Source organism: Epinephelus fuscoguttatus, linkage group LG2 (genome assembly GCF_011397635.1).
Source record: "Epinephelus fuscoguttatus linkage group LG2, E.fuscoguttatus.final_Chr_v1".
NCBI lineage: Eukaryota > Metazoa > Chordata > Actinopteri > Perciformes > Serranidae > Epinephelus > Epinephelus fuscoguttatus.
Genome location: NC_064753.1, coordinates 46,404,631 through 46,430,875, shown reverse-complemented (window position 1 = coordinate 46,430,875; position 26,245 = coordinate 46,404,631). Strand labels below are relative to the sequence as shown.

Sequence of the window (26,245 nt, the reverse complement as noted above, 5' to 3'; positions counted from 1 at the left end):
AGTGTGAGCAGTCTGAAGCGCAGACTGCCAGCTGTGGTGTTAAAACCTGCCCACAGCAGAGGAGGACTGTGTAGAGCTGTGGGGGGTGGAGCAGATTATGGATAGGATCTCAGCCTAGAGAGTTGTTAACAAAACACATGCATGCATGCACACACACACAGACACACACAGAGACACAAAAACTCTCACAGTATGGAAAGAGATTAGTGCCTACAGGGACTGTAGTTGAGCAGCATAAATTTGAATTTCTTGAGCTTATAAATCTCAGAATTTTAACACTTTCTTTTTGGGATAAATGAATTCAGAAATATGTTTGTGTGGCACCGGCTGGAATTTGTGGTCATAATTAAATTCTACCTGTTGCCATGTTTTCACCCATCATTTACTTAATTAAAACTGACATGTCAAGATTAAATGAATCCAACAGAGACGGGAATGTAATTTTTTCTTAACCCTCGTCTCTTTTGTGCATTTTTTCAGTTGCCATCTTTGAGTCAGAAAATTGAAACCACAAGACCAGCTGCTGTTTGCGCATGAAAATGGTCGACTGGTTTAATGAGTTTGGCTGTTTTTACATCTGCTCCTTGTCTACCTCATATAAGGCAAGACTGAGAGATACAGACTGACTAATTTTACTCCAGGCTATCTCAGAAGTAAGAGCTGGGTTTCCAGGGTAACAATCAACAACTACTGCTACCAAGTGGAAAAAAAAGGATCAAAGTATTTGGCCTGCTGACAGTGTTTTGGAGACAAACAGTTTACTCCAAAAATGTTGCCTCTTGGCAATTTTAAGCTGATTGCTTTGGTTGTCTGACTGGCTGCAAATAAAATGCTATGTTAACCTCTATATTGGTAATGAACTAATCCTAAATCATTTTTAGCTTTAGTTGAAACAACAACAAAAAAAAGTCAGCTGCTGCTGCTCGTTAAGCTTGTTGCTTTGAGGGCACAATAATAAAAATAAAGGCGACTCAGATGAGCGCGTAAACATTTTTATCTCCTCCAATCTTCTCTGAACTATGGCTGCAGGAGACTAAAAGGAAAACATTTAGAGAGATGTTCATAAGAAAATCAACCTGAAACAATAAAAGGAAGAGAGCCAAAAGTAGGATTTTGAAAGTCATCCTCATTAGAACTCATGCCCTTACATCAATTCTCAAAGCCCTCAACCAACCTTGCCATGTAGCACCACAGAGAACCATTTCTACTAAACATGCCGAGTGTATGCTACCTGTCCACAATCAAAGAGAAGACAGACAAAGCTAGCAGCTAGCTGGTATAGAGAGTGAAACATAGCAGCTACTGAGCCAGATATTTTTCTTAGGAGATGGTGGAGACCAAAGCAGAACTAAAAGAAGCATTAGACATCTTTGTTTGGGGCTTATAGGCGGCTGTTTGCTAACATGCTCGCCATAGCAACACTATAAGCTGACTGTGCAGGGCTTTTTTTTTTGCTCCCTGGCAGACAGACCGACAACACAACAAACCATTTGCTAAAATGTACATTTGTTCAGGGGTATGCGTCATGGTGGCGGTGAGTCATTCATCAATAATTCATCTTTTTAAATTGAAAATATTCCCCTGAAATAGTTTACATTGAAGACATGACATGCTTTGTTCAGTAAAGCATAGCCAAAGTCTATGTTTGCACAGGAAGCCCTACAAAACACAGCACTGAGGTGCAGTGGTGAATGAAAACTAGTACTAAAATCTAAAAACACACCTTGTTTGTTCAGGCTATGATTTGTAATATTAGAATAACACGACATGTTGGATTTATTTCTGACAAACAGCACTTAATCCAACTACCTAGTACTGTACATGACGCCAATGCAGCATTTCTGGCTATGGCATGGATAGCTAGATAGAATTGGTGCTCTGATTTTGGTCTCTGCACAGTACCAATCCTGGCTCATGTCCACCTAGAAATAGTTTAAAAAAAGGAACTCCCCCTGAACGCACAGACTGACATTTTAACTTTTCTGTTCATGTATAAGTTAAACGAACAAGATTCAAAATGTAAAGGCAACTTGAGAGTTGTTGTAGTAGAGGTAAGGGAAAAATCGATACAGCACAGTATCACAGTATTTTTGTGTGGCAATATTGTGTCGTCACACAGTGCCAAGAATTCATTTTTTACTATACAAATTATTTATATTACAAATACAAATCAAACTTCTAATCCAATTCATTTTAATTTTTCAGTCCGCTAGATGCATTTTACTGCTGCAAAAAAACTTCTGAAAACATTATCGTATTAGAGAAAACAGATGTTGACAAAGTTGTCCATTGGGGACATAATTTCTGTTAAAAAAAGGTAATAACTCACAATATATTTTATGGCAATACTCAACATATTGAAACATATTTAAAATCACAATAATTTTGTCACAATTTAAGTATTGTGACAGTTTGTGTGTTTTCCTAGAAAAAATAATGCATCATAATGAATACATATCCTTCACAATCATGAGCCAGTAATTCGTATATAATTCACATATTTGGGAAGGTAGCGATTGTGTGACTAATGCGCTGATAGGAGTAAAGAATAAAGAAGGAAGCTTTCCCGTGAGGTGGCAGGTTGGGGAGGTGTGTGGATCACAAAACATGGGGCTTTCCCCTTTTGATTGATTGATTGAAATTTTTATTGGTAAAACCAAAAGGATAGGAAAGGCTTGCTTCCAATGTGGTCCTTTGGACACAGAACATATATGGACAGGAAACAAAGACAGTACAACAGCCAATATATATGTGACAAAGACATTACAATACAACAGCCAATACATAGGACAGACAATACATAGACATCACAGCATAGAGAGAAGACATATTAAGGAATAGCATATCAAAAATACATGATTTAGCTAAACTCTATACTATCATTGCTGATTTGTAGTTAGGATAGATTATTCATCATCCAGCTTTTTAGTTTGGTTTTAAAACTTGCTAAGGAACTGGCTAATTTAATATTTGTATGCAACCCATTCCACAAGACTGCTGCTGAGTATCGGAAGGTATTTTTCCCCATAGAAGTCCTAAAACGCCAAGGCACAAAATCAGTAGAGCTTCCCCTAGTGGAATACCCATGAGTGTCCCCAACTCTTACAAAATAGTCCCTGGACACTGGTGTTCTGAACATTGTTAATGTGAGTCATTTTAAGGTACAGTTTTCACCACGTTTCATTTCCTAAACCTAATCACAGAAACTTTACTTGCCTAAACCTAACCTGCATTAATTTACCTTACCCACGTAACTACGTTCAGTGGGTCTCATTCACGAAAAGTGAGTAAATCTGTGTGTAGATTTGCACATAAAAGCCTACTCTACTAAAAACCTACTCTGGATTCAGGAACGCTGCAGGAAACTCTGATTTGATCGTAAACATGTGTGTATGATCATGAATGCCAATCCATCGTAAAGTGACAGCGCACTCCCGGTAATCAGCAATTAGCATAAATCCCCGCCCATGAATAGCCAATGACCACCATATAAGGAGGTGTAGGTGCATCCTGTCGACCTGTCAGTCATGGCGCAAAGAAATAAAAAGAGAGAAAGAAAAAAGAGTTTTTCCGAAGCGGAGATTGAAATAATTTTGGGTGAAGTGGACTTAAGAAAAAACATTTTATTTTCTTCAGTTAGTAGTGGTGTGACAGGGACAGGCAAAGCGAAGGCCTGGAGGGAGGTAACAGATGCTGTTAATGTTGTCTCCATGGCACAAAGAACCATGTCAGAGGTGAAGCGTAAATGGTTTGATATGAAACTGGATGCAAAGAAACGCATAAGCACACACAAAAAAATATAGCGGTCACCAAACAAACAGAAGATTCATTTGTGGGGTTTTGAATGAAGTGGGAACGGGAAACCAGAGATGTTTTGTGCGTAATGGATAAACTCTAAATCACTGATGGCTGTCGGAATGTAGAGCTATTTAATATTTAACAAATGATACAGATAACACATAGCCTACAGCAGTTTGTATGCATCGTCTTCAAATTATTTGAATCTTAACAGCCTAAAGCTCTGTTTTATACAAAGTAAATTAAACATTTTTCAAATCAGATTTATTCATTCAAATGATCAAAAAGCCACAAAAAAAAACAAAACAAAACAAAACGTGCTGTCTCAAATAATTCTTTCAGCTGGCGCGTGCTCCTTCGTGGCTCCACCACCTGCTCCTGCTGCCCCTGCTGAACCCAGGCACCGAGGCCGAAGAGGCTGTGATCCGGCTGTCCTTACGGATATTTTTATTACCATCATTCAACATGTAGAAAAAACGTGTAATCTATTGAGTCGCTTTACATAGATAATTCACATAATGAGCCCAATCTGGATCTTAAACCTGCTAATTGCCAACTAATTTAACTAAATGTGTTATATTTTTAATATTTTGTCATGTTTAGATTACGTGTTTCAAAGGCATCTGTGTATTGTGTACATAACAGAGCGCAATACGAGTTAAAATTGTAATTTCCAATAGTGACAAGCAATATTTATGTGCTTTACTAAATTTATACAAGCACGACGAGTGGTCAGGAGCAGGAGTAGATTTTGTTAGTAGCTACGAAAAGATCAGAGCTACTAAAATATTGATGAATGCGGACATGCACGTAAATTTCCATCTGCGAACAGTTTACACACAAATTCCTTCTGCTCACGTTTCATGAATGAGACCCAGTAAGTTTTGTCATCCATGGGGTGGGATGAACCTTTGTATAAGGATACATTGCGGTTGTTTCGTTGGTCGATCAGCCCACCAAAATTTCCTCAGCATCCCAATCAATTTTATGGACTCATGGTCATATAGAAAGAAAATGCACATATTTCCCAAAATGTAGAACTAATACCTTGAATACATTATCATAATTTTGACTTGTAACACACTGCATTTTTTGGGTTGTTATTGGGTTGTCATTTATCCTACAAAATTCTCTTTTGTGTCATTCAGCAGCTCAAAATGAGCATGACAAATTCAAATTCAGTCAGTTCAAGTGCCATCTCTTATGGAGCTAATCTCATTTCATACCACACACGTATGCACACATGCTTAAACTCTGCATACTGTTCCATAGTGGCTTCACAGCCTTACTGTGCATGTGCTTGGTGTGTGTGAGAGACACAGCATGCAAATGATGTTGCCCCTGGAGGGAATGGAGAGGGAAGTTCATTACTCTAACCAATATCTAATATTCCCCTGGCTGGATTCTGCATCAGGGCTCTGCATTATTGGTGTTTAAGTGACAGCCGATGACTTCCCCACAGATTGATGGGCTTTATTTCTCTGAGTTTTATCCTTATTTACTGTAATCAAACTGCACTCAGTGTGATGGCCTGTGATAAAGAGCTGTCAGCTCCACTGAAGGCCATATGAGGTGAACACACCCTCTCATGATGTTATCCGTGGCTGGTCTCATTAGATATGTGACACATCACATCACACCATTAACCTACCAGATAGAGCTTACAGGGTTTTTAATGTTTACAGTCAGGTTATCTGCTTGCAATGGGAAGGAAAACTTGAACTGGATCATCAATGTTTTATCAATTCAGATTTATGAATTTTTCAGCAGCCAGGGAGTTCTTCAAATGCAAGCCAAGTCAACTTAGGAAAGGCTTGCTGAGAGCTCGGCTGTGTATGTAGGCTGCTTGACATGCACTCACGGTCTCCTTCACGTGCATCAAACTCTCTTCCTCCTTTTTGCTTTTTTTGTATGAACACTGTTCACTTTCTGTGGCTTTTGCCAGTTTCCAAACCTTATTCAACATTCCTTACCATTTTGCTGTAACTGTACCACTTGCCTCGCACTAGCTTGTTCAGTTATTTATTCGGTGACTTCTTTTAGCGTCTCTGCTGCTGCATTTCTTAGTTTTGCTCTTTGCATTTTGCTTTTGATGGAAAACTGTACACTGAAATTGCAACATCTCTGCTTCAGCTGTAGTCAAGGTGAAGTGCCATCAGCGGTTACTGTTGACATGTGGTTTTTGTTTCAAACATTACCTTGAATCTTTGAGAGTTGTGTGTGTGTGTGTGTGTGTGTGTGTGTGTGTGTGTTTGCCAGTTCTCAGTATTCATGCCTCAGTCCTTTATCTTCAGTTCCAGCCCAGCCCCTGTTCTGCAGTCCAGTCTCTCTGCTTTTTACTCTCCACTGCAGACCCGCCTTGAGCAGCCGAAAGCAGGCTAGCTCCTCAGGGACAGTCTGCTGTGCACTGGATGGATGGCTGGCTGGCTAGCTTCATGTGTGCATGTACAGATGACTGGAGGGGCTGGAAGTGTGGAAATAAAGATGACTGCTTTCTCTGAGGATCAGAAAGAAAGAAAAATGGCCATGAAAGAGTATAACATGCTAGGGAAATTAAGAAAGAACTGTTATATTTTTGTTCATATACATTTTCTTGTTGAGTTGCCAAGTAACCATGCATGAATGCAACTACTGGCCTGCATGAGCCACCGTAGCTGATTTGTAAGGCTATAAGTGGGATGTTTCTTCTCAGGTTGTGGTGTGTTTTCAGTTTTTGAAATAAAAGGTGGTGTACAGAGGCAAATGAAAAGATTAATCCAAAGAAGAGAAGGAAAAATATAAACCATAGGCCCTCTTGTGCTTCATTTTTTAATCATTAATGCCATGATTTCATGGCACTGACCTTAGCCAGCTGAGCTACCAGAAATCCCCAAAGGAAGACCTTGTGGATGAGACAACAACTGAATTTTGAAGCAGTCAAAAATCTCTAACTTTCAATCGATCAGAACAAAAAACCGACCAGAATGCTGATGCAACTAACTACTAACAAACAACTAAGTCCTCTGGTAGTTTTAGAGGTAGGAAGTAATGCTGTTTTACTGATTATTTGCCAATAGGCAATGCAAATATGTTACTAATGGTTCAGTGTGTACTTAAGGGAGAGTGAATCCATGAAACAAACATCATTCCTCACCTGTTAACTTACTAGAGACCACTAGAGACACAGTTAGATATCAGGATAAATTTCACCATGGAGTTTAGTGGTATTAAAATCAAACCAGTGCTGTGCTTGCCCTCTAAGTGCAGTTGGTTTGGGCAGGTGAGAACACAACAATCACACTCAGGTGTGCACCAAAACAACCGGACTGAGACCTTCTTGAAGAGGTGGTCTCAGTCCGGTTTCAAACGAACTCTGGTGCGGTTGGTTTGTGGTGAGAAGGTGTTCCGACCTGGATGTGAAGCAACTGCAGTCACATGACACATTGTTTGGGTTAAACATGAGCATGTTACAGTCCTGGAGGATTATTAATGTGCACCTCCTCCTGTACTGCCTTAATATGCACATTCAGCACATCCAATGCATCAAAACATTGTTTTCTAGTTGGAGCCGCGCCTCGTTTTCAAACTGTATGCTTTGACTAAAATGAACAATGACAGCAATATAGTCCACGATGAGCAGCGCTAAAATCAACCTGCGTAGTTGTCCCTCCATTGTGACATTAGAAAGTGTCACATTTATCTTGCAAGTGTACTCTTCTTCAACGTTTGCTTTACTTCCTGGATTTTTCCCACATGGAAATTCTGACCAATCAAGAGCAGCTTTCTCACACAAGGCATTTGATCTGGTCCTCTTGTAAATGCTGCTGTGAGAACATGAACCAAGTCTGGGAATTAAGGCAACTTTGCAACAAAATTAATCCCTGATTCGGACCAAAGCAAGACAACTCTAGGTCTGAAAACAACCTTAGTTACTGGAATAATCTGCAGAAATTAATTCTACCGGCCGACAGCTCCACAGCCACCAACCCCAAGCCCAAAGAAGTATTTCACTGCTGGACCGATGTTCTTTTCATAAACTGGGCTGTCTATACAGTAGAAAGAAGCTAATACTTTTGACATTGGTGCTACATGTCCCCAAAAAATACAAAGAAAAATGTCTGTGGCATTTACTTTTGCTCACAAGCTAGAAAACCTACAACTACCAGGATCCACTGCGCCCCACTGGACCAATGCATGCTCTCAGTGGTGGGTGACGGGATGCTAGCTTGTCTGTGTTGACACAGGAAACAATATAGCGGCCGACTGGTAACAAACAATCTCAATTTATGGTTGAGCAGTAAGCTGAAATACTATTTTGAAAACATTTTAAGAGAGAAAAAGCAACACAGTAACAGAACCTTGGTTCTTATTTGATCAGCACTGCTTAGTTTTACAGTTTGATCTTAGTTTTTTTAACCTATGATTTTACTAGAAATGAGTACACCATTATCTGTGTGTGTGTCTGCATCTGTTTAACCAATAAAATTATCCGTATCTGTATCTGTACCTGAAATGGACAGAGTTAAGACTTAAAGTGGGCGGGGTTTAAGTTTCTTTACGCTATACATGCTCCCTCTCAGAGATGTCATCAGCAATTTTGAAGGTATCTCATACCACATGTATGCAGATGACCTCCAGTTATATTTTTCTTTTAACCCTGATAGGACCGATGGAATTGACTCACTGTACGATTGTATGAATCTAATTAAGGACTGGATGGCTACTAACTCCTTTCAGCTGAACGCAGCTAAAACTGAGATTTTAATTATTGCACCTGACGCCTCAGCATCTAAAGTGGCCAGCTGCTTCGGGTCCCTCAGTGCAAATGTGTGCCCCAAGTTGAGAAACCTTGGGGTCACATTTGATCAGGCCATGCTCTTTGATGACCACATCAAGACTGTCACTCGCTCCTGCTTTTTCCACCTCAAAAACATTTCCAAACTCAGATCCATGTTAACTTATTTCGAACTAGAAATGATCATCCATGCTTTTATTTCCTCACGTCTGGATTACTGTGATTCTCTTTTCACCTGTCTCAATAAAACTTCATTAGACCGCCTCCAACTAGTCCAGAACGCTGCTGCCAGGCTTCTGTCCAGATCTCATAAGTTCACTCACATCACTCCAGTCCTGGCATCCCTGCACTGGCTCCCTGTTAATTTCAGGATCCAGCACAAGATTCTAACCATCACTTACAGAGCCCTCCATGGTCAAGCACCTGCATACTTGACGGATCTGGTGTCCTTTCACTGTCCTGTCAGGTCACTGCGGTCCGCTGAAGGCCACCTACTTACTGTCCCTCACACAAGATTAAAGATGAAAGGTGATAGAGCCTTTAAGGCTGTTGCACCGAAATGGTGGAATGCACTACCTCATGAGCTGAGAGCGGCCTCTTCTGTGGACACTTTTAAAAAGCAGTTAAAAACACATCTGTTTAGGCATGCGTTCCATTAATTGTCCATTGTATCATCTCTGTATTTCGCTGCACTTTACTTTTTATTTGTTTTTGTGTATTTTGCATTGTTTCTGTTGTTGTATTTTTTGTATTTTATTTTGTGAAGCACTTTGTGAGTCCTCTCTGTGAGAAGTGCTATATAAATAAATTTACTTACTTACTTACTTAAGTTGAAAGTGGGCGGGACCTGATCGAAAGTTGTTATTTTAAGCCAAAAATTGCTTGGATTGATCAGAAGTTGCTATATTTATTGTTTATTTGAAAACTATTTATGTACAACAATCTCAGAATTGAGCTTCAGGTCATTTTTAATCAAAAGAATAGGCGATGAACACAGGTACCCAAACTCATCAGGAGTACAGATATTGACACATTTTACTCGTATCATACTCATATTCGTACAAAGTATGTTATCTGTACTGGATACTCGTTTAATCTGAGTATTCTACTCAACCCTTTTACAATACAGAAAACTGTATGGTGCCCACTTTCTGTTCACAAGTTCTCATAATACAGCTAAACAGTGCACTAAAATATGTTTCTGAAGACACTTTAGGGGGAGAAATAGGCAGTACAGTAGCATAATCCTGGTTTATAAAATCGTATTTTATTATATTGTAGTTTGTTTATTTCTTTTACAAATTGCCTCATTGTACATATTGCCTTCTTTCACCGGCACCTTGTAACTGTTAAGAAGTTGAGTTCAAAGTTCCACTATTATTTATGACTAGAATCAAACTAGGACTATATAATCTGTATGCTGTAGGTCCTTGCTTTGTCCTTGCTACCTACTTTAGTATCGGCATTGTTATTAAGATGAAGATGAGTCAGTGGGGAAGAATCCTACCTGCTGCGTGGGTGGTTGGCTTGAGGGATCTGTCAGCAGCATCTTCTCTGCTGAAGGAACAACAGAGCTGGAGGGGCTGTGATGGCCAATGAAAAGAAGCTTTTATCTTGTTATCAGTCCATCACTGTGGGTATGGTTAATTGGCCGCAACTGATGCCAGAAAACTTTGATGTGTTATTCTTCTCTTGTACCTTTAATGTTATTCCTTGCTGTAACCCAGCAGCCTCCGAGCAGCTGCCAGGGATGCTGAATGTGTTGCTGCGGGGACTGTAAACATGCGACTACTGTCCAACAGAGACAGCCAGGCTCGCTGTACAGAGCTCAGAGATGCTCTTTGATCTGATGCCTGAGTAAAGATGGTGTTTGTCTGTGTCTGAGATATGTGCATGTATCATTTAGTTTGTCCAGATCAAGGTTGGCCTGTATCCTCAACATGTACTGAGTCAGAGGTTGTTGATATTCATCGTTAGAGCTTTGTCATGAGTTCCAAACTTAAGTGGTATGGAAAAGATGATACTTCAGGCACAGGCTTTGCTGCTTTCCTCTGTTTCATATAACTGAAAACTAAATCCATCTGGGTTTTGGACTGTTAGTCGGACAAAACAAGTTATTTGATGATGTAAGTAGCCAAAATAACAATTGCAGCCCTAATCGTTTTCCTTTTTCTTCTCCTCTACCTGTCTAATGTCAGGTGTTCTTTTCCCCTGATTTAGAGCTGTATCGTCCAAAACCATATCTTAGCCACATAGCCATGTGCTACTGTCTCAAGACTTTCTCGTCCTTGGTCACTTCTCCCTTTCTATCAGCTGCACTTGAGGATGGCTGGCAATGAAACATCACTGACCTCATTGCAAGGCATCGTGTCATTTAAAGGTGCACGTATCACGCACCCTCATAAAGTAATGCGTCCTCACTCCCAACATGTCAAATACCAACGCTTGGTCAGTGACCCTCAGCCTTGGGAAGAGGCCATAGTAAAAGTAAAAAGCAAGAACATCTGCAAAGGAAGGGTGGTAAATGGGTCAAACAAACACAAGACTTTCACCCGGGAGGATGCTGTTAGGGTCCCTTAGTTTAAGAACATAGTGCAGTATGTCAAGTGACGTATATCTGGATGTTTATTTTGAACAGATACTATATAACAAATGGAACTAACATGCCATCCCTGAGCTTCCAAAAGTGACACCAGAGGGGTACCTAGAGCATCATAGTTTGATGTGTAGGGCCACTGACTGAGTGCTAGTATTTGAAAAGCTGAGAGGGTGAACGTGTCGACGTGTAGATGTCTCAATCTAAGCAAATGCAAGTGTGAAACATTTACTGCTTTTTTGGTGTATTAGTGTATCGACGTTCGGTTATGGACTTTTACGTCCACATAATGACAAGGTACCCTGGGTGTAGGGCTATAACTAACGATTATTTTCATTGTCGACTTATCTGTCGATTATTTCTTCGATTAGTCGATTAATCATTTTATTGAAAAATGTGTTAAAATGTTGAAAAATATCGGCCCTTCTCTCCCAAACCCCAAAATTATGTCATCTAATGTCTCGTTTCATACTCACGCCAAAGGGTTTTAGTTCACCGTCATGGGAGAGTGTGTAAAGCTGCCAATATTTGAACGCAAGAAGCTGCAATACGAGTATTCTGGGGTACTTTTATAGTACTTTTCTCAAACCGATTAGTCGACTACTAAAATAGTCACCGATTATTTTGATAGTTGATTAGTCATCGATTAGCCGACTAATCATTGCAGCCCTACTTAGGTGTGTTGGTTGTTGATGTTCTGGGACACCGGAGCAACTTCTTCCTGGTACATGCATGGTCTTTTTCAACGTACACTTCCGTTTTCACAGGAAATGTACAGTTTGCAAACAGTCTCTTTTAAAATAAACACACTACGTCGATACAACACAGCAAATTGACATTTTTTTTCCTCCCTCAACAACAGGTGCACAGGTTACATTTAGTTCGGTTTAGGAAAAAAAGAACAGGGTTTGGCTTTACAATCTTTCAGGAGGGAAACACTGGCTTCCCAGATGAAGGTTGGTGGTTGTTGGAGCCGTCCACCACCCCTTCTATCAGCCCTACTTGGACTTTTGCTGTTTTACTATTGTTGTTGTCCCGCCACGTTTTCTCCCGACGCTGACGGGTACTGTTAAACAATAACTACAACCAGCCTTGTATCATGCTGTTGTAAAAGGACAGCTTTTTTCGTTGGTATCTGATGCCGGAAGTCACTTGCCAAGCGGTGGTTTTTGACAACTTTGGAGTGAGACGGGGTTGGTTTACAATACCTTCAAAAAATGGCGAGTTTGAAGCCTTCTAAATCAAGCTGTATGTATGTGATTGTGAAGCTATGGAAATAGTGTCGGATTATCCAAAGCTGCAATGTGTGGAATTTTTATTCGAGTGTAGCATGTTTCAAATTATTCTGATGTCATATCACTTAGCCCTGAATAACAGCGAGCTATTATAGCAGTTAATACAAATTTAAGCCCCCCACACAGAAGCATAGAAACCAGCAGGAGGTGATGTACACTGATGTTCCTCCTAGTGAGCTGGAGAGTGAAGGCTCTTAGATATTTTCTTGCCAGTTGCCGGCCTGGCGGACACCGGCCCCCTAGAAAACTCTGCCCTGATCTACTTTGTGCCCTTGGCAAAAACTTGAGTGTAGTACAGTAATGTGCTTATCTGGCTGTGACAAGGGTTTTCCATATCAGGCCAGACAGAAGTCCACACAGACTTGACTGGCTGTGTCTTTGGTGAGTGAAGTCTCTCTGGGCCGCGGCTGAGCTCCTCTTCCTCACTGCCAGTTAAAGAGGCCATCTGTAAGACTTAGCCGAGCTGGGGGAGGACCCGCCAGGCTTCTGATTAAAGTGATGAGCTGTAAAATCGAGAGGGAGGGGGCTGACAGCCGGCTGCTGCCTGCTACACTGAACGTCATCTTGTCTGCCAGGAGACGTGCCTTCCTGCTCTACCTGTTTCTTCCTGTCGCTGTAAATAGGTTTGTTTATATATACAAGCCTGAGACTGCTGTACAGGGGGTGAGGGTGCACTGCTTTAGTTCTGCTTCAGTCATACTATCAATCCATCATTATTAATGCACTGTCGAGCTGTGATCACACTTAGTTTAATGTCTTTGGTTTGAATAATTTTTGTAACTTTTGGTTTCCACTTGCCAATTTGACTTGGCCGTGTGTGTGTGTGTGTGTGTGTGTGTGTGTGTGTGTGTGTGTGTGTGTGTCAGGTTTAATGATGCAAAGTTTTTGTCTACAAGCCCTTTGTCAAACAGCATCTGTTGACATTTTGTTTCTCTAGCTCTTGTTACCAACATCTACATGTCAGTAGAGCGCATTTATTCCAAACATGCCAGGTGTGTCTGTGGGCTGTTTGGTGGGGAACAGGAAGTGCAGGGAGGGCTGAGTGTCCAGCGTGTGTGCATGACAGTAGTGAAATGAAAGGGAGACAATATGCAGGTGACGTTATCAAGGTGTAACCAGAGTGGACGGGCTATATGGAAACACAATGCATGTTCCCACAGAAATAGATTGTACTTCTTTATGAGTTTTACTTTTTGCTTCAGCAGCAGTGAGTTTTCACGGCAGATCAGATCAGTGGTTTAGAGGAGCACCTGCTGCAGAGGCAAATGAAATCAACCTTCTTTTTGCTGGCATTGGATGGTGGGATGCGCTGTTTAAGACCTCCCTATCTACCACTCTACTCCCAAACAAAGAAAAGTTGAATCTTAATTGTCCAGTCCCTCTGCCTTACTGTCAAGATAGTGGCCAAGGTAACAAAAATGGGGACTTATTCACCTTGTATGTTGCCTAACTTTGGCAGATCACAGCATATCAGGTATGGAATCAATCTGCAGACTCTCCAGTTCAAAATGAGACTAAATTTTTCTATCGATGTCAGTTTTTGAGTCATGACAAAGGCAACAGCTGATTGCTAAAAATGCATTTTGCTATGTTATTTTGATGATCACTTAACGCCCTACCAGCCAGTGGAGAGGAGTTAGCAGCCAGCAGTCAATGATTGTATAAAATGGTCAATAAAGAGGTTTTTCCAAAAACTGTGAATCACTGCAAACACAAGGGGTTTCTAATCATTCGGTCATAAATGTGCACCAATAGTTTGGCTGACGGGTCCAGTAGTATTTGGTGCCAAAATACAGTGGTACTACCGAGTACTGATTCATGTAAAATCAATCAGTGCTAAAGTTCGGTACCCAAGAGTGTACCTGGACAATAACGCCACGTTCAGGAGGGAGGTGGAAGCACCCCAAATGCCCTAAATCCAGGAAGCCGCCCTCAAATCTCCATGGCCGCATTTGGGGAGCTTCGCAGCGGACACAATGGAGCTCTGCGGAGCTGCCAGGTTGAAAAAGGAGCCAGAAGTGTCGCAAATGCTCAGAGGCTCAGGAGCCAGCCAAGGAGCTCTGTTGGGTTTCCAGTGAGCAGAAACTATATCTGCAGCGCCTACAGTTTGTTTCTTGTCTGTTTTCTTTTCTGTTTTATTTTAGAAATGGCCTCATGTCACTGCTGTTTGTGATAGTGTTTTTAAATTCTTACTTATTCCACTTACTTGTCAGTTGTGTCTAAACAGAGAGCGAGGTAGATGAGCAGAAACACACACACGCACACACACACACACAAGCAAGCAGACAGAGACTTAGCTCTCTGTATGATCAGAAGAGAGCAGGGAAGATGAATCACTTGTAGACTGCAGGTTGTACAAAAATAACATTGTTATTACAGCAAGAACAAAAGTAAAGAAAAGAGGTATTGTTAGGTTCAAATGTGAATGGCACCCAACCCTAACACACACACACACACCCACACATGGACTCATGCACTCACACACTTCCAAATGTATGATCCCTGGAGGCTGGCAGAGATAATAATACATCAACATTTCAAAAGTTAAACTTTTTATTGGGGGATTAAAAAGAAGTTAACAGTGTAATTTTAGAACTATATATTTCAATATTGGAATTTTCAGTGTGTCAAAAACTGATTCAAATCATAAATCAGGATTCATTTCAAAGCTGATGATTAATGAATTGCCACTAACTGACATCCACTGTGTGCGCAGTGTAAATGAATGAGTGACAGGATGTCAGGGCTTAATATGATGATATGATGACATTGTGACACCAGCAGGTAAGCTGCACATTGCACACTTTCAAGAAGCACAGTTCAAGGCAGTCATAAAATCTTATTATAGGATGATGAAATTATGTCTTCTTGTCTGGGGAAAATAACTTTATCGTACACCATTTGCAAACTTGTTTCAAGGTAACTTGATTGTTGATTTTTCTTAGTAAATATTATTCTTTTCTTTCAGCCAGAGCTGAAAAGAATTAGTGGTGGCTGCATGGTTGTCACACTCACATTCCAATTATCTAATAAGAGAAAACTAAATGACTGCTCATTTCAAGAATCAGGCCAATTTTCAGATACGAAGTAGGCAAGATAAATACAACACTTAATCTCGTTGTGTTAGAGTTCTACATTGTCAGAAAAATACACAGTAAATAACATTCTTTATTGAATAAACAGGTTACAGGACATGCTGATATGTTTACAGTGATGACAGTAATCTTGTATTACTTGCTCTGTATATAAAGAACAATAGAATAAACATAGAAATTCATCAGCATTTGAGGCATTTCTATCTTGTTTTAATAACCTATTTTAACTATATAGTTAACTCACTCAACCTGACCTTTTCTTTCTTGATTTAAATCTAACCGTGGGATTGCTTTGTTTGTTTACTCCCAGAAAGATTAATCAGATGAGACTGTTGTCAATGCAAAAAGCACAACATTGGCCATTTGCTCAAAACAACCTACATTTTCCTTAAAGTGACCTGGGTGTACAAAGTGTCTGACTTTGCCATAAGAGGCTGGATTCAGGGTTATCTTCTAACCATGACCACTCTCACTACGTTATTCTGGTTCCCTAAAGTTGTGCAGATCTAAACCATGAAGGTGGCAGTAGTGGTGTGCCATATCATGTTGTTCATGATAATACCAGTATAATTTTAATATCATCAAAAAAATCAATATTGTGATACTCGCGATACTTCGACTTGTTGACATTGATGTCATACTGTTGCCCACGGCAACAAGAAGCATGGCTGAAGGCAAAAATATTACCGACTCTGTGGTGGTGCCAAAAAGAGGAGCAGCTTCAGTAGTGTGGAATAAACTGTGGCGTCCTGAATGTTTTATGAACAGCCCGGACTTCTCAGACTCTTTAAGTAACGTACTGTGCATTCAGAAGCTTTCAAAGAGGCAAAGTCTCTCACGGACGCCCAAGAATCATGACTATCAAAAATAGTTGTGGCAGCTTTGGTCGCTCTAGTCGCTCATCATGTGAAACACTGAACGTTCAATCGTGCTTGTCAAGCCGCAAAGCAGACTACCGGCTTGAAAGCAGCGTAGTTGCTGCTTGCTGTTGTCCAGTCAAAAAGCTCATAGTTAGCCTACAGAAAGTTATGCTTACTGCCCAAAATCGTATCGACTCAACATGGAAGATGATATTGCTGTTGTGATGTGTGCTGCTGCCATCTTGTGCATTCAAAGATGCCGTCGCCGTCGGCTTTGGGTGCATGAAATCCTCCAGGGCTGTGATCAGCATGATAAATTTCATCGGCTGGTGCAAGAGCTGCGGCTGGATGGAGAGCGGTTCTAGCGGTACTTCAGGCTGGACAGACAGCAATTTGACAGCTTGCTGTCGAAGATCGGGCCACTGATCGCCGCACAAGTGCAAGTTATAAACTTCTTGATATCCGTTGTGAGAACAAGTGTGCTGTAGGAACCAAAGTTACATGGCTTGTTCTCTGGGACCCGCTTCATTAAAGCACATCAGCATTCCGATTGGTTGCCGCCGAACCGCGTCAAACGAGTTTAACTCCCCTCCGGAATGCTTCGGTCGCTTTGGACGCCCAAGACGCGTGGCTGACGACCATGTCGCCCAAGTCACCGGGCTGTCATTGAAAACTAATGACTTCAGCCATTTTGGAAGCTCTGGTCGCTGTTGATTTGAACGTACAGTTACCGCTCAGAGGGAACTCATTCAGCGGCTCCTCTGGCAGCAGCACAGCGTCTCTCTCCCTCTCCTCTTAAAGAAAGAAATCACCTTTTGATTTATATATATATATATGACATTTTTTGTATTCAGGAGCTGTTTAAATGTGTAATTTGTGGTAGATTTTATTTTGTTGAAATATTAATATTGTAACAGAATCTGAATCTCACTGAGTTACTGCTGTTGTTCACAAACTAAAGAAATAGGAGATCATTTTTCTTTAGTTTTTACTGAATATTTGAAAGTAAACTGTAAAACTAGATCATTTTTTTGCAACTCTGTAATTTTTTTGTTTTTTACTAATTTGTCATATTGTAGAGAATATTGTTACCGCAAAAATACCCTGAAATATCATGATATTATTTCAAGGCCATATTGCCAAATCTAGAACTACTCTTATAAACTGTTTTGGTCATTCTGGAAGTAGTGATGATTAACACCCAAGAGTATGTTGTCATTTAGGTGTGAGGACTTGTTGGACATGTTGTCCTGCAGAAAGGACTCAGTTGTTCTTAAAGGCGATTAAAAACAGTCAACTCGAACGCAACTAAAGTCTTTTTAGTTGTTTTGACACGAGGACTTTTTGCATTGTAACGTTTTTACGCAGATTAACTTAAGGTTAAAGATGAATTCTGGTGTTGAGGCTCTGCATCTGAGCCAGCTGAACCACTGATCTTCCAGCCCTGGCTTTACTTGGAAGGGGAATGAGTTGGGCACTTAATCACTGCTGATAAAATACAATTCAGGTCTCATTCACATTTGCAACCGAGCACATATGCACAGGACTAAGAGTCCACTTTGGTTTGCTTTCTGCCTGTTTTAAGCAGGACTCATTATAACAATTTGTTGGTATTGATCAATGCCATGAAGAGCGTGAACTTGACTGTATTAAGCGCTCACATGAGGAGTAACAGCTGCAGTTTAAATGAGACTGAATTTATGTGGAAACAATTTGTTGACCTTGAAGCACGCCACGTAGCTCTTTTTTTCACTTGTCAGTCAGGTGAGGTTAAAAAACACCAGACTTGACATTTGACAGTATCTTAACATCATGAAAATAGGGCCAGTGTCTCAGCAGATTTGAAGGGATGATCTAATGACAGACTCTGGTCATGGAGCCAGAAAAGAAGCGGGGAGGCCCAGGGAAGTGGCACTCCATCGACTGGGCTGTGACAGCAGGGAGGCTGAGTGTGAAGGCAGGCTGGGCCACTGTCTCCCCGGGGAGTTTTAAAAGCCCTGCGCTGAGACAGTCACAGGCTTCTCCACACTGGACTGTCTGACATGTACAGCTGGGAGTGTGGAACCACAGTCTCTCCTTCAGATCTGTCCTCGGCTCTGGTGGCTCAGACGCAAGTTACTGTTGCTACAAGCTCCTCAGGTTTCCTCTTCTACATTCATATTCACATACATCCCAAAATGCCCCTATTCCCAGAATAGTGAGGATTGTATTTATCGCCAAATCCTAGAGACAGCGGAGTTCTGCTGTCTGTCTGATGAACCAAAAGCACTTACATGATACATACTCACTTCTAAGCTTACATGATTTCTTTTTTATCTTGTGTTTTATGCAGAAATATACCCATTCTTGTTATCCTGTACATTCCCCATGGTCTAGCTCACAGGATGTAGACTGTGCGTATAAACCTGCCTTACCTGCCGCACCTATTTTCATAAGGAATTCTCCTCCCCTTCCTGATCTCAGACATCATTTTGTTAAGGAACCGTAGCTGCATCCTCGGCTTGAGACACCTAAGACGCTTGTGATTGATTAAAAGAAATACAAACAACTCAAAAGAGGGATGGGAATCAAGAACCAGCTCCAGTTGAGAGCTGTTTCCAGGTTGGAATTAGAATCCTTTTGTCGATGACGGCATGTTTTTGTGACAGTTGCACATTACAAAACAAGGACATCAAACTCCAGTGTCTACGCTTCAGCAAACTTGCAACAAGAAGGTCCACAGCGTGGCTTCATTTGACAAAGACAGATGGCAACAGTGCTGCTTGTAATACCTGTAAAATGATAACTGGAAACACAAGCAATATACTGACACATCTTTCTGTGCCATGAGCTTAAATTCCAGGAATACCGTGTGTTTGACACTCTACGCACGAGTGCCACTGCTTCCCAACCGAGCAGCACGCCTGTTACTGATAGTAAATATCCTTCGTTATAATAACATTAGTGCCACACAGGCAGGCTTAGCACATTTTATCTGACTGAGAAAACAGTTAAACAGTGGAGCTTTTGTACACCAGTCGCATGCATGCCTCTTTCTACTCTGTTTTTATACTATGTTGAGACTCAGAGATAAAAAAAAAAGCAGTTGCGTTGATGCTGAATACCTGTGTAGGCCTACTTTTTCTCACCCCATAAACTGGTTATTTATCAACAAAGGGAATCGATAAAGAATTGGACCGATAAGCAGAACTGATAATGACATTGGTATCAATAAGATCTTACCAGTTCCCAGTGTGGGGAGTGTGGAGATATGTCTGGCATTGTGAGACTACATTTCCCATTTTTGCTAGAATTACACTGTGGTTGCGGACATGGACCACAGGTAACAAGACAGGTTGTCTACAACTACGCTAGCACCTCTGTAAGGCAGTAATGCTAACAAGCTTATGTTTAGCAGATGTCTCAGTTGTTAGCATGGTAACGTCTAAAAATGAACATGAAGTTATCTGATCAAAATGTCAGTTTTGTAGGTATTTGGTCGTCAGTTACACATTGAAATTCTGACCTGATGGTGGCACTAGATGTAAATTCAGGGTATCACCGCAGTTCTTGATTGTCTGTAGCAAATTTCATAGCAATTTATCCATTAGTTGTTGACGTGTTTCCCTAAAAAGCCAAAAAAATGTAAATCTCACAGCAGCACTACAGGAACAGTCAAAGGTTCACTACTGTCAGTAAATCCTCTGTGGACTATGAATTCCTTAACAAAATTTCATGGTAATCAGTGTTGGGCGATACTGGTAATGCTTTACAGTAATATTACTTTTTTCAGTAACAAGTAGTGTAACTAATTACAAGGATTTTTTTTTTATAATAGTTTCACAATAACCCCAAAACCAAACAACTCAGTACAACATTATCTTTGTTGTCACATCACTAATGACTTGAAATACAACATCACATCAGCAGAGTCATTTTTGTAATTGCTGTGCTGTGCAGGCACGTCACAAAGCAGCAAGCTAGTTTCAAAGATGGAAAGGCTCGACTTAGTGGCTAGAAATGTTTCTTTGACTTTGATTTTGTTGGGGGGAAAGATGACAAGAACTCTGTTGCTGCAGGTAGTCGGACTAAAACTCTTTCTACTCCAGAAAAACCCAACCCTAGTCTGAAACACCTCAGCTACTATGGCCGACAGCACAACAATGTGAAGCTCCAGAAAATAAAGCCCTCCAAAGGTGAACCTGTCTCGGCCGTGGATGTTGGCTGTAGCGCTATGCTGGCTAAACAACCAAAACTGGATTTTACTCGTGGACAGTTGCAGCTACAAAGAAGTAATGAAGCTTGTGGTTGGATATGTTGTGGATGAAATGTTGCACCATGAGTGACTGTCTGTCTTTCAGGCAGATCTTTGGGAAAATACCAGACACAGGCAACAGAAAATCCCCAGGTAAAAATATCTGTCTAGCCTTAGCTACACTTACTGGTGGTTACCCTGACATTCACACAGAGGCACACGCCTGAATTTTGGAGAAGAAGAAGAAGATAAAAAGAAGATACGCATTTACCAATTGTATGGGGTTTAAATGGAAAAGCAATAAGACGATTAGTGTCACAAATTACTGTTGGCAGGGAGTAATAAGTAAAGTAATATTATTACTTTTGAAAAGAGTAACGAGTAATGAGTAAGGAGCCCAACACTGGTGGTAATCCATCTAATAGTTGTTGAAATATTTTGATCTGGATCAAAGTGATAAACCCACCCACTGTCCAAAGGACAGACATCGCCATCCTTTGAGCCATGTTACTCGCATTGCTGATAATAAAACTGTTAAATACATTTGAAATGTCTGCAGACAGTAATCAAAGCATGCCGTGTTTCCTTACCTTCCAGGCAGCCACTGGTTTCAGTAACTGTCACTACACCATGAAATCAACTGTCATAACATATGCAAACATCACATCACAGTAAACCTTAATTCACCTTTGTTCTTTGTGAAGTTGACACAGTTTTACAAACTATAAAGGGTAAACACGTAGAACTCACTGCATTGTGTTTTACAAGCAGTGTTTCCAAAGAAACAAACCCAGCTGTCTGATCTTTTGTGAGTCAGCTGCCAGGTGTTGGAGTGTCCTTGTACAGAGTAATGTGTTTCCAAACTGTTCACTCTGGCATCATGATAGGGCTGGCTTCTTTCTGTCTGTAAGGTTCTTTTTATTCCATGTTGACATGAAAGAAAGTGTCTCTTTGGAGAGAAGAAAATCAATATAAAAACTCATCTTAGGCTGAATGCAATACAAAACATGGGAAATTTGAAGTGGTAAAACAAACAAAACCATCGTTCATTCCCAGTGAATGCTGCATATTGTAGCTTTGGTCTCGGCACAGATGTGCTGCTAACCGCACATCCTCTGAACTCGCTTACATTCCAACACTTGTTGCTCATCTTCGTTAACTGTCACTTAACTCCAAATATCACCTGTAAATTATCCACAGGTTTTTAAGACAAGACAAACACAGGCACTAACATGAACACATCACGGTGCTGATACATGTGTGCATCCATCTTTTTCAACTATTTTTTCAACAACTAAACTCTGAGCTGTTACTGCTAACTCACAAACATCACAGGAATGATGATTTCAAACAAACAGGAGATTTAAATATATGAAGATGCAGGGTCACACAGAGTCAGACTGTTATGGTGCACTTTATTTACTGCTGCTTTAGAAGTCAAAGTTGTAGACACTGTAGTTATGGTCGGCGTTCTTATTGGAAGTGAAAATACTGATGAGGTTCAATTGCTTAGGTCTAGACACAGGGCAACGCTGCTAAAAAGAAGTCAGACTTTGGGAGAAAAAGCCCTCAAGGTTAGGTGGACTCACTTTGAATAGAAAATCAAGGTAGACGGTAGAATTATGACCCAAACTATCCGTTGTAAACATCCATCAAAGTTTACAAAATGAATGCTTCAACTTTGACCTGCCGTACTTGTGCTGCCTGAACTGTTGGTTTGTTTACAACCTCTCGAACTGTCTCACTGCCCCATAGATAGGTTGTAGCGAATGTCTAGTTTTACCAGATCTTTGCGATTTTTGTGAGTACGGATAGAGATGATCGCCAAAACTACAGATGTAAGACTGATATTGTAAAACAGATTCTTTAGGAGCAAACTACAAAACTGTGGGTGAGATGTCTGTGATGATGCAGCTGGATTTACTGAGAGTGCTCTGATTGATCGGCTACTGGTCGTCATGATTGGTGGTCAGGAGAGAGGGCGAGGGCGGACGGGAAGAGGGGAGGGCAAGACAAAGGGAGTTAGAGTGTGTGTGTACACACCTGTGTAATGACCAGTTTAAGTGTCTGTTATATGGGGGTGGATACCGACGTGAAACTGTAGTGGGCAAAGTAATAGTTGTAACCTGTGTTTTTTCATCAGATATTGATAAGATGGGATAAGATGGGGTGGCTGTGGCTCAGAGGTAGAATGGGTTGCTGGAAGATTGGTGGTTTGATCCCCAGCTCCTCCAGTCCACATGTCAAAGCGTCTTTGGGCAAGATACTGAATCTCAAATTGCTCCCAATGGCTGTTGGGAGCATGTGAGTGGTTACTGAGTAGCAAGTGGCACCATGCACGATAGCCTTGACCACCAGGGTGTAAATGTAACATGTAGAGTAAAAGCACTTTGAGTGGTCTGAAGAAGAAGGCGCTATACAAGTGCAGTCCATATATCATTTTTAAATCTTATGTGAAATAAGTTTGACTAAAATTACAAAATTATTGGTTTTGGCTCAACTTCATGCAGTGAAATGTTAAATATAATCTGATAACTCAAAAATAAAATGTCAACAGTTTTCAATGACGAACTAATAAACTAATAAAATAGTTATTGTTTTCTTTGACTAAGATAAGACTAAACTAACCAGACTTTTAGGCAACTACAACAAACCGGATGAAGCTGACAAATATTTTAAAATATAACATTAAGGACATTTGACAGGTTCCACAAGAAAGCCATATTCCCAACAACCAAGCCAGTGTTGCTATGGTTTAAAGCAGGGGTAGGCAATGTGCGGCTCCAGAGCCAGATGCAGCTCTTTAGCCCCTCTCCACTGGCTCTCTGTGGCTTTGACAAAAAATAAATGATTTTTAGCATTTCATCAAATAAAATGTTCATCATACGTCTACAGCCTGGCACCTTCTCCTCTAAATGTATTCCAAACCCCAACAGCTGTGGCTAATCTGGAGCCTCCCTTGCTAGGCTAGCAACAGATCCCTGATCCATAAAAGTAAAAGTCTCTAATGTCAATAGGCTAATTAAGACTGAAAACCCAGTGTTACCGTAAGTGTTACCATATGTTTTGCAGCTCCAGGCACATTATTACATTAAAATTAATTTTGGTCAAAAACTTCTGTAAGAGTCTATTCGTTGTCTTTTAGAAAAATCCTGAATAGTGTTTCTTTAAGAGAGGAATATGTTGCACATGTTGCCTGCCAATTAATAAACAGTTGTGAAGTCACACTATGTTCTTGTCTCTAAATGTTCATACTTAATATACAATGTTATGAAGAGTTTAATAAATAAATAGTTATAGATATAATGGGCTAAATAGAAGGCTTCAAATAGACCCAGTAATCAGTGCTTGATATCGGCCAATACTGCTTCCAGCGATCAGGACATCCTGAGTGGAGCAGCCTTAGGATTTACCAGCAGCAAAATTTCTAGAGGACACAAGGTTCTCTATAGCAGTGTTCCCAACTGGTCCAGCCACAGGGTCCACATGTCTCCTTCGTCAGTAGTTCAAGGTCCACACAGTTTAATATATTCAGTGTCATACTTGTCATTGGTCATGTCGTCAAGTAGCTGTCCGTTAGTCACACACTCTGTGTCGGAAATTCACTGTAGTTAAAAATAGTGTGTTTTTACAAACTTGACATGTTTGCGAGTCCACTCAGAATGGACCTGGGGCCCACTATTGGACCATGACCCACCAATTAGGAACCACTGCTGTATAGTGTAAACAAGCAGACACTTTTTTGCAAACTTTGCTAAGTCTGAATTTGCTTGCACTTGTTTGGAGTTGCTTGTTGGCATCAACAGATGATTTTTTATCCAAACACAGACAGCCAGACAGCACTGCCAGAACTGTTGATGAGATATATTTTCAAAGTGTAAAGGTGTTTCACCTTGCGTGATTAGATAGCTTAATATGTTGCTCCCACTTTTGGCAAGTGCACATGGAGGCACAGAGCACATTGCCTGTGAAAAGAGTTTACACAAGCTCATGATTTCTTTCCATTTGACTTTATTCCTTCAGATGTTGGGAGAGCAGTTCACGCCCCGGCACACATCACAGAGAAAGTGGTGCAGCTGTTCAGGAGGAAAAGTGAGTTTACCTTCTTGGCCTCCATCCAGCAGAAGTCCTCCACGTCAGGAGTCATATTCTCCATCCACGAGTCAGAACACAGGTAATCCATCTGTAATCCTCTTCATTTTGGCCTGCAGCTCCTTTTTTCTGCACAACTTTACTTCCACAGGTTACTGAGCACTCTCATTTTAAATTAAACCCAGAGATGAATTCTCATCTCACTCATAGCTGTTTGCAGATGGCTGTTGATGAGGTGTAGAAGAAAAGATCAGTGTGAGATTACTCCACTGCCAGTGTAAGTCAGCGTGTGATGGGAGGGCAAGTCTGCGGGTGGAATAATACAGCGTTTCCTGCTGTATGCTCAGGGCAGAAAGATAACCTTCCATGTTTTGTGTCTGTAAGATGAGTGTGAACTACTAAGCAATACCAAGCATGCTGATAATGCTGAATTTTATCACAGAATGCTGCATAAACAGACATGCAGCACCTCAGACTGTGGCTTCTACACTGATAACTTGAATATATGGCTTTGTAACTGAGCTGAGATGAACTACCAGAGTACAGAAATAGGAACATATCTTTTTTCTCTGAGTAATAATTTGAACGTTGGTAATCTCTTCTTGGCTGTTTCGAGGAGTCTTATTGAATTTGCAGCAATGGGCTGTACTTTGCAACAGAATGTGATTGGCTGTAGGACATCAGCGAGTGGCAGCAGCGAGCTCAACCCCCCGTTCCCCTGAGAAACCATACAACTGTGAATTGTTTTTAAAGGGCAGACAACATTGATTTTCCTCAGCTCGTCTGAAGGTAAAAGCCTTCAGTTCTGTAAAACACGCAGTCAAAGTGAGCATGCGAGGGAGTGTGTATATGTGTTTGCTGAGCGTCAAGACAAAAGTAACATCATACACAATGGGAGAGTGAGGCAGAGGGCCCATCAGCTGATTGGAGAGAGCTGTGGAGGGAGAGCTTCTCCTTTAAAATGTAGTAAGCAAAGCAACCAGTTACTGTGCACTGAAAATAGCTGCAGGTCTGACAGACTTCACTCAGACAAAAGCTTAATTAAAGCTATAGTGAGTTTTAGATGATTTCATTTGTATATCTCTTTCAAAAACAAAGTGCTTCAGAAAGACAGACGTAAATATATACATGTATAAGCATAGAGACGTGTTATGCCCTCTATAAGGGCATAATAATAAGACCATTGCATGACACACAGTGAGACGTGGATCTAATAAACTTTGGTACGACGTCAAGTCTGATGTGTGCAGATTGTACGATGGCCATTTACTACTGAATTGCAAGTTACGATGTACGTCAATATGCAACGTCATCTGGGTGCACCGCATCAGCGTACGTCATCCATCTGTGCCACCATAGGTAGCTTGCTCACCTGGAAGTTGCAGTTCCTCCGCAATTTCCTTCCATGCAGCGTCTTTTTTCTCGCGGCCATGATAGCAGCTGGAGGAAACATCAAATAAACAAGGCTTCTGCTGCCACAGCTCCACCAAGCTTTCCTCTT

General features: G+C 40.9%; 1 protein-coding gene across 2 annotated transcripts in view; it reads left to right on the top strand.

The window, feature by feature from the left end:
* Positions 1–26,245, top strand: part of LOC125879618 (protein kinase C-binding protein NELL1-like) — a 455,619-nt gene that overhangs the window by 44,290 nt on the left and 385,084 nt on the right. For both annotated transcript variants that reach the window (XM_049561591.1, XM_049561583.1), the window contains exon 3: positions 24,676–24,826. In XM_049561591.1, the coding sequence (XP_049417548.1) occupies positions 24,676–24,826 (151 nt within the window). The remainder of the gene's footprint in view (positions 1–24,675; positions 24,827–26,245) is intronic.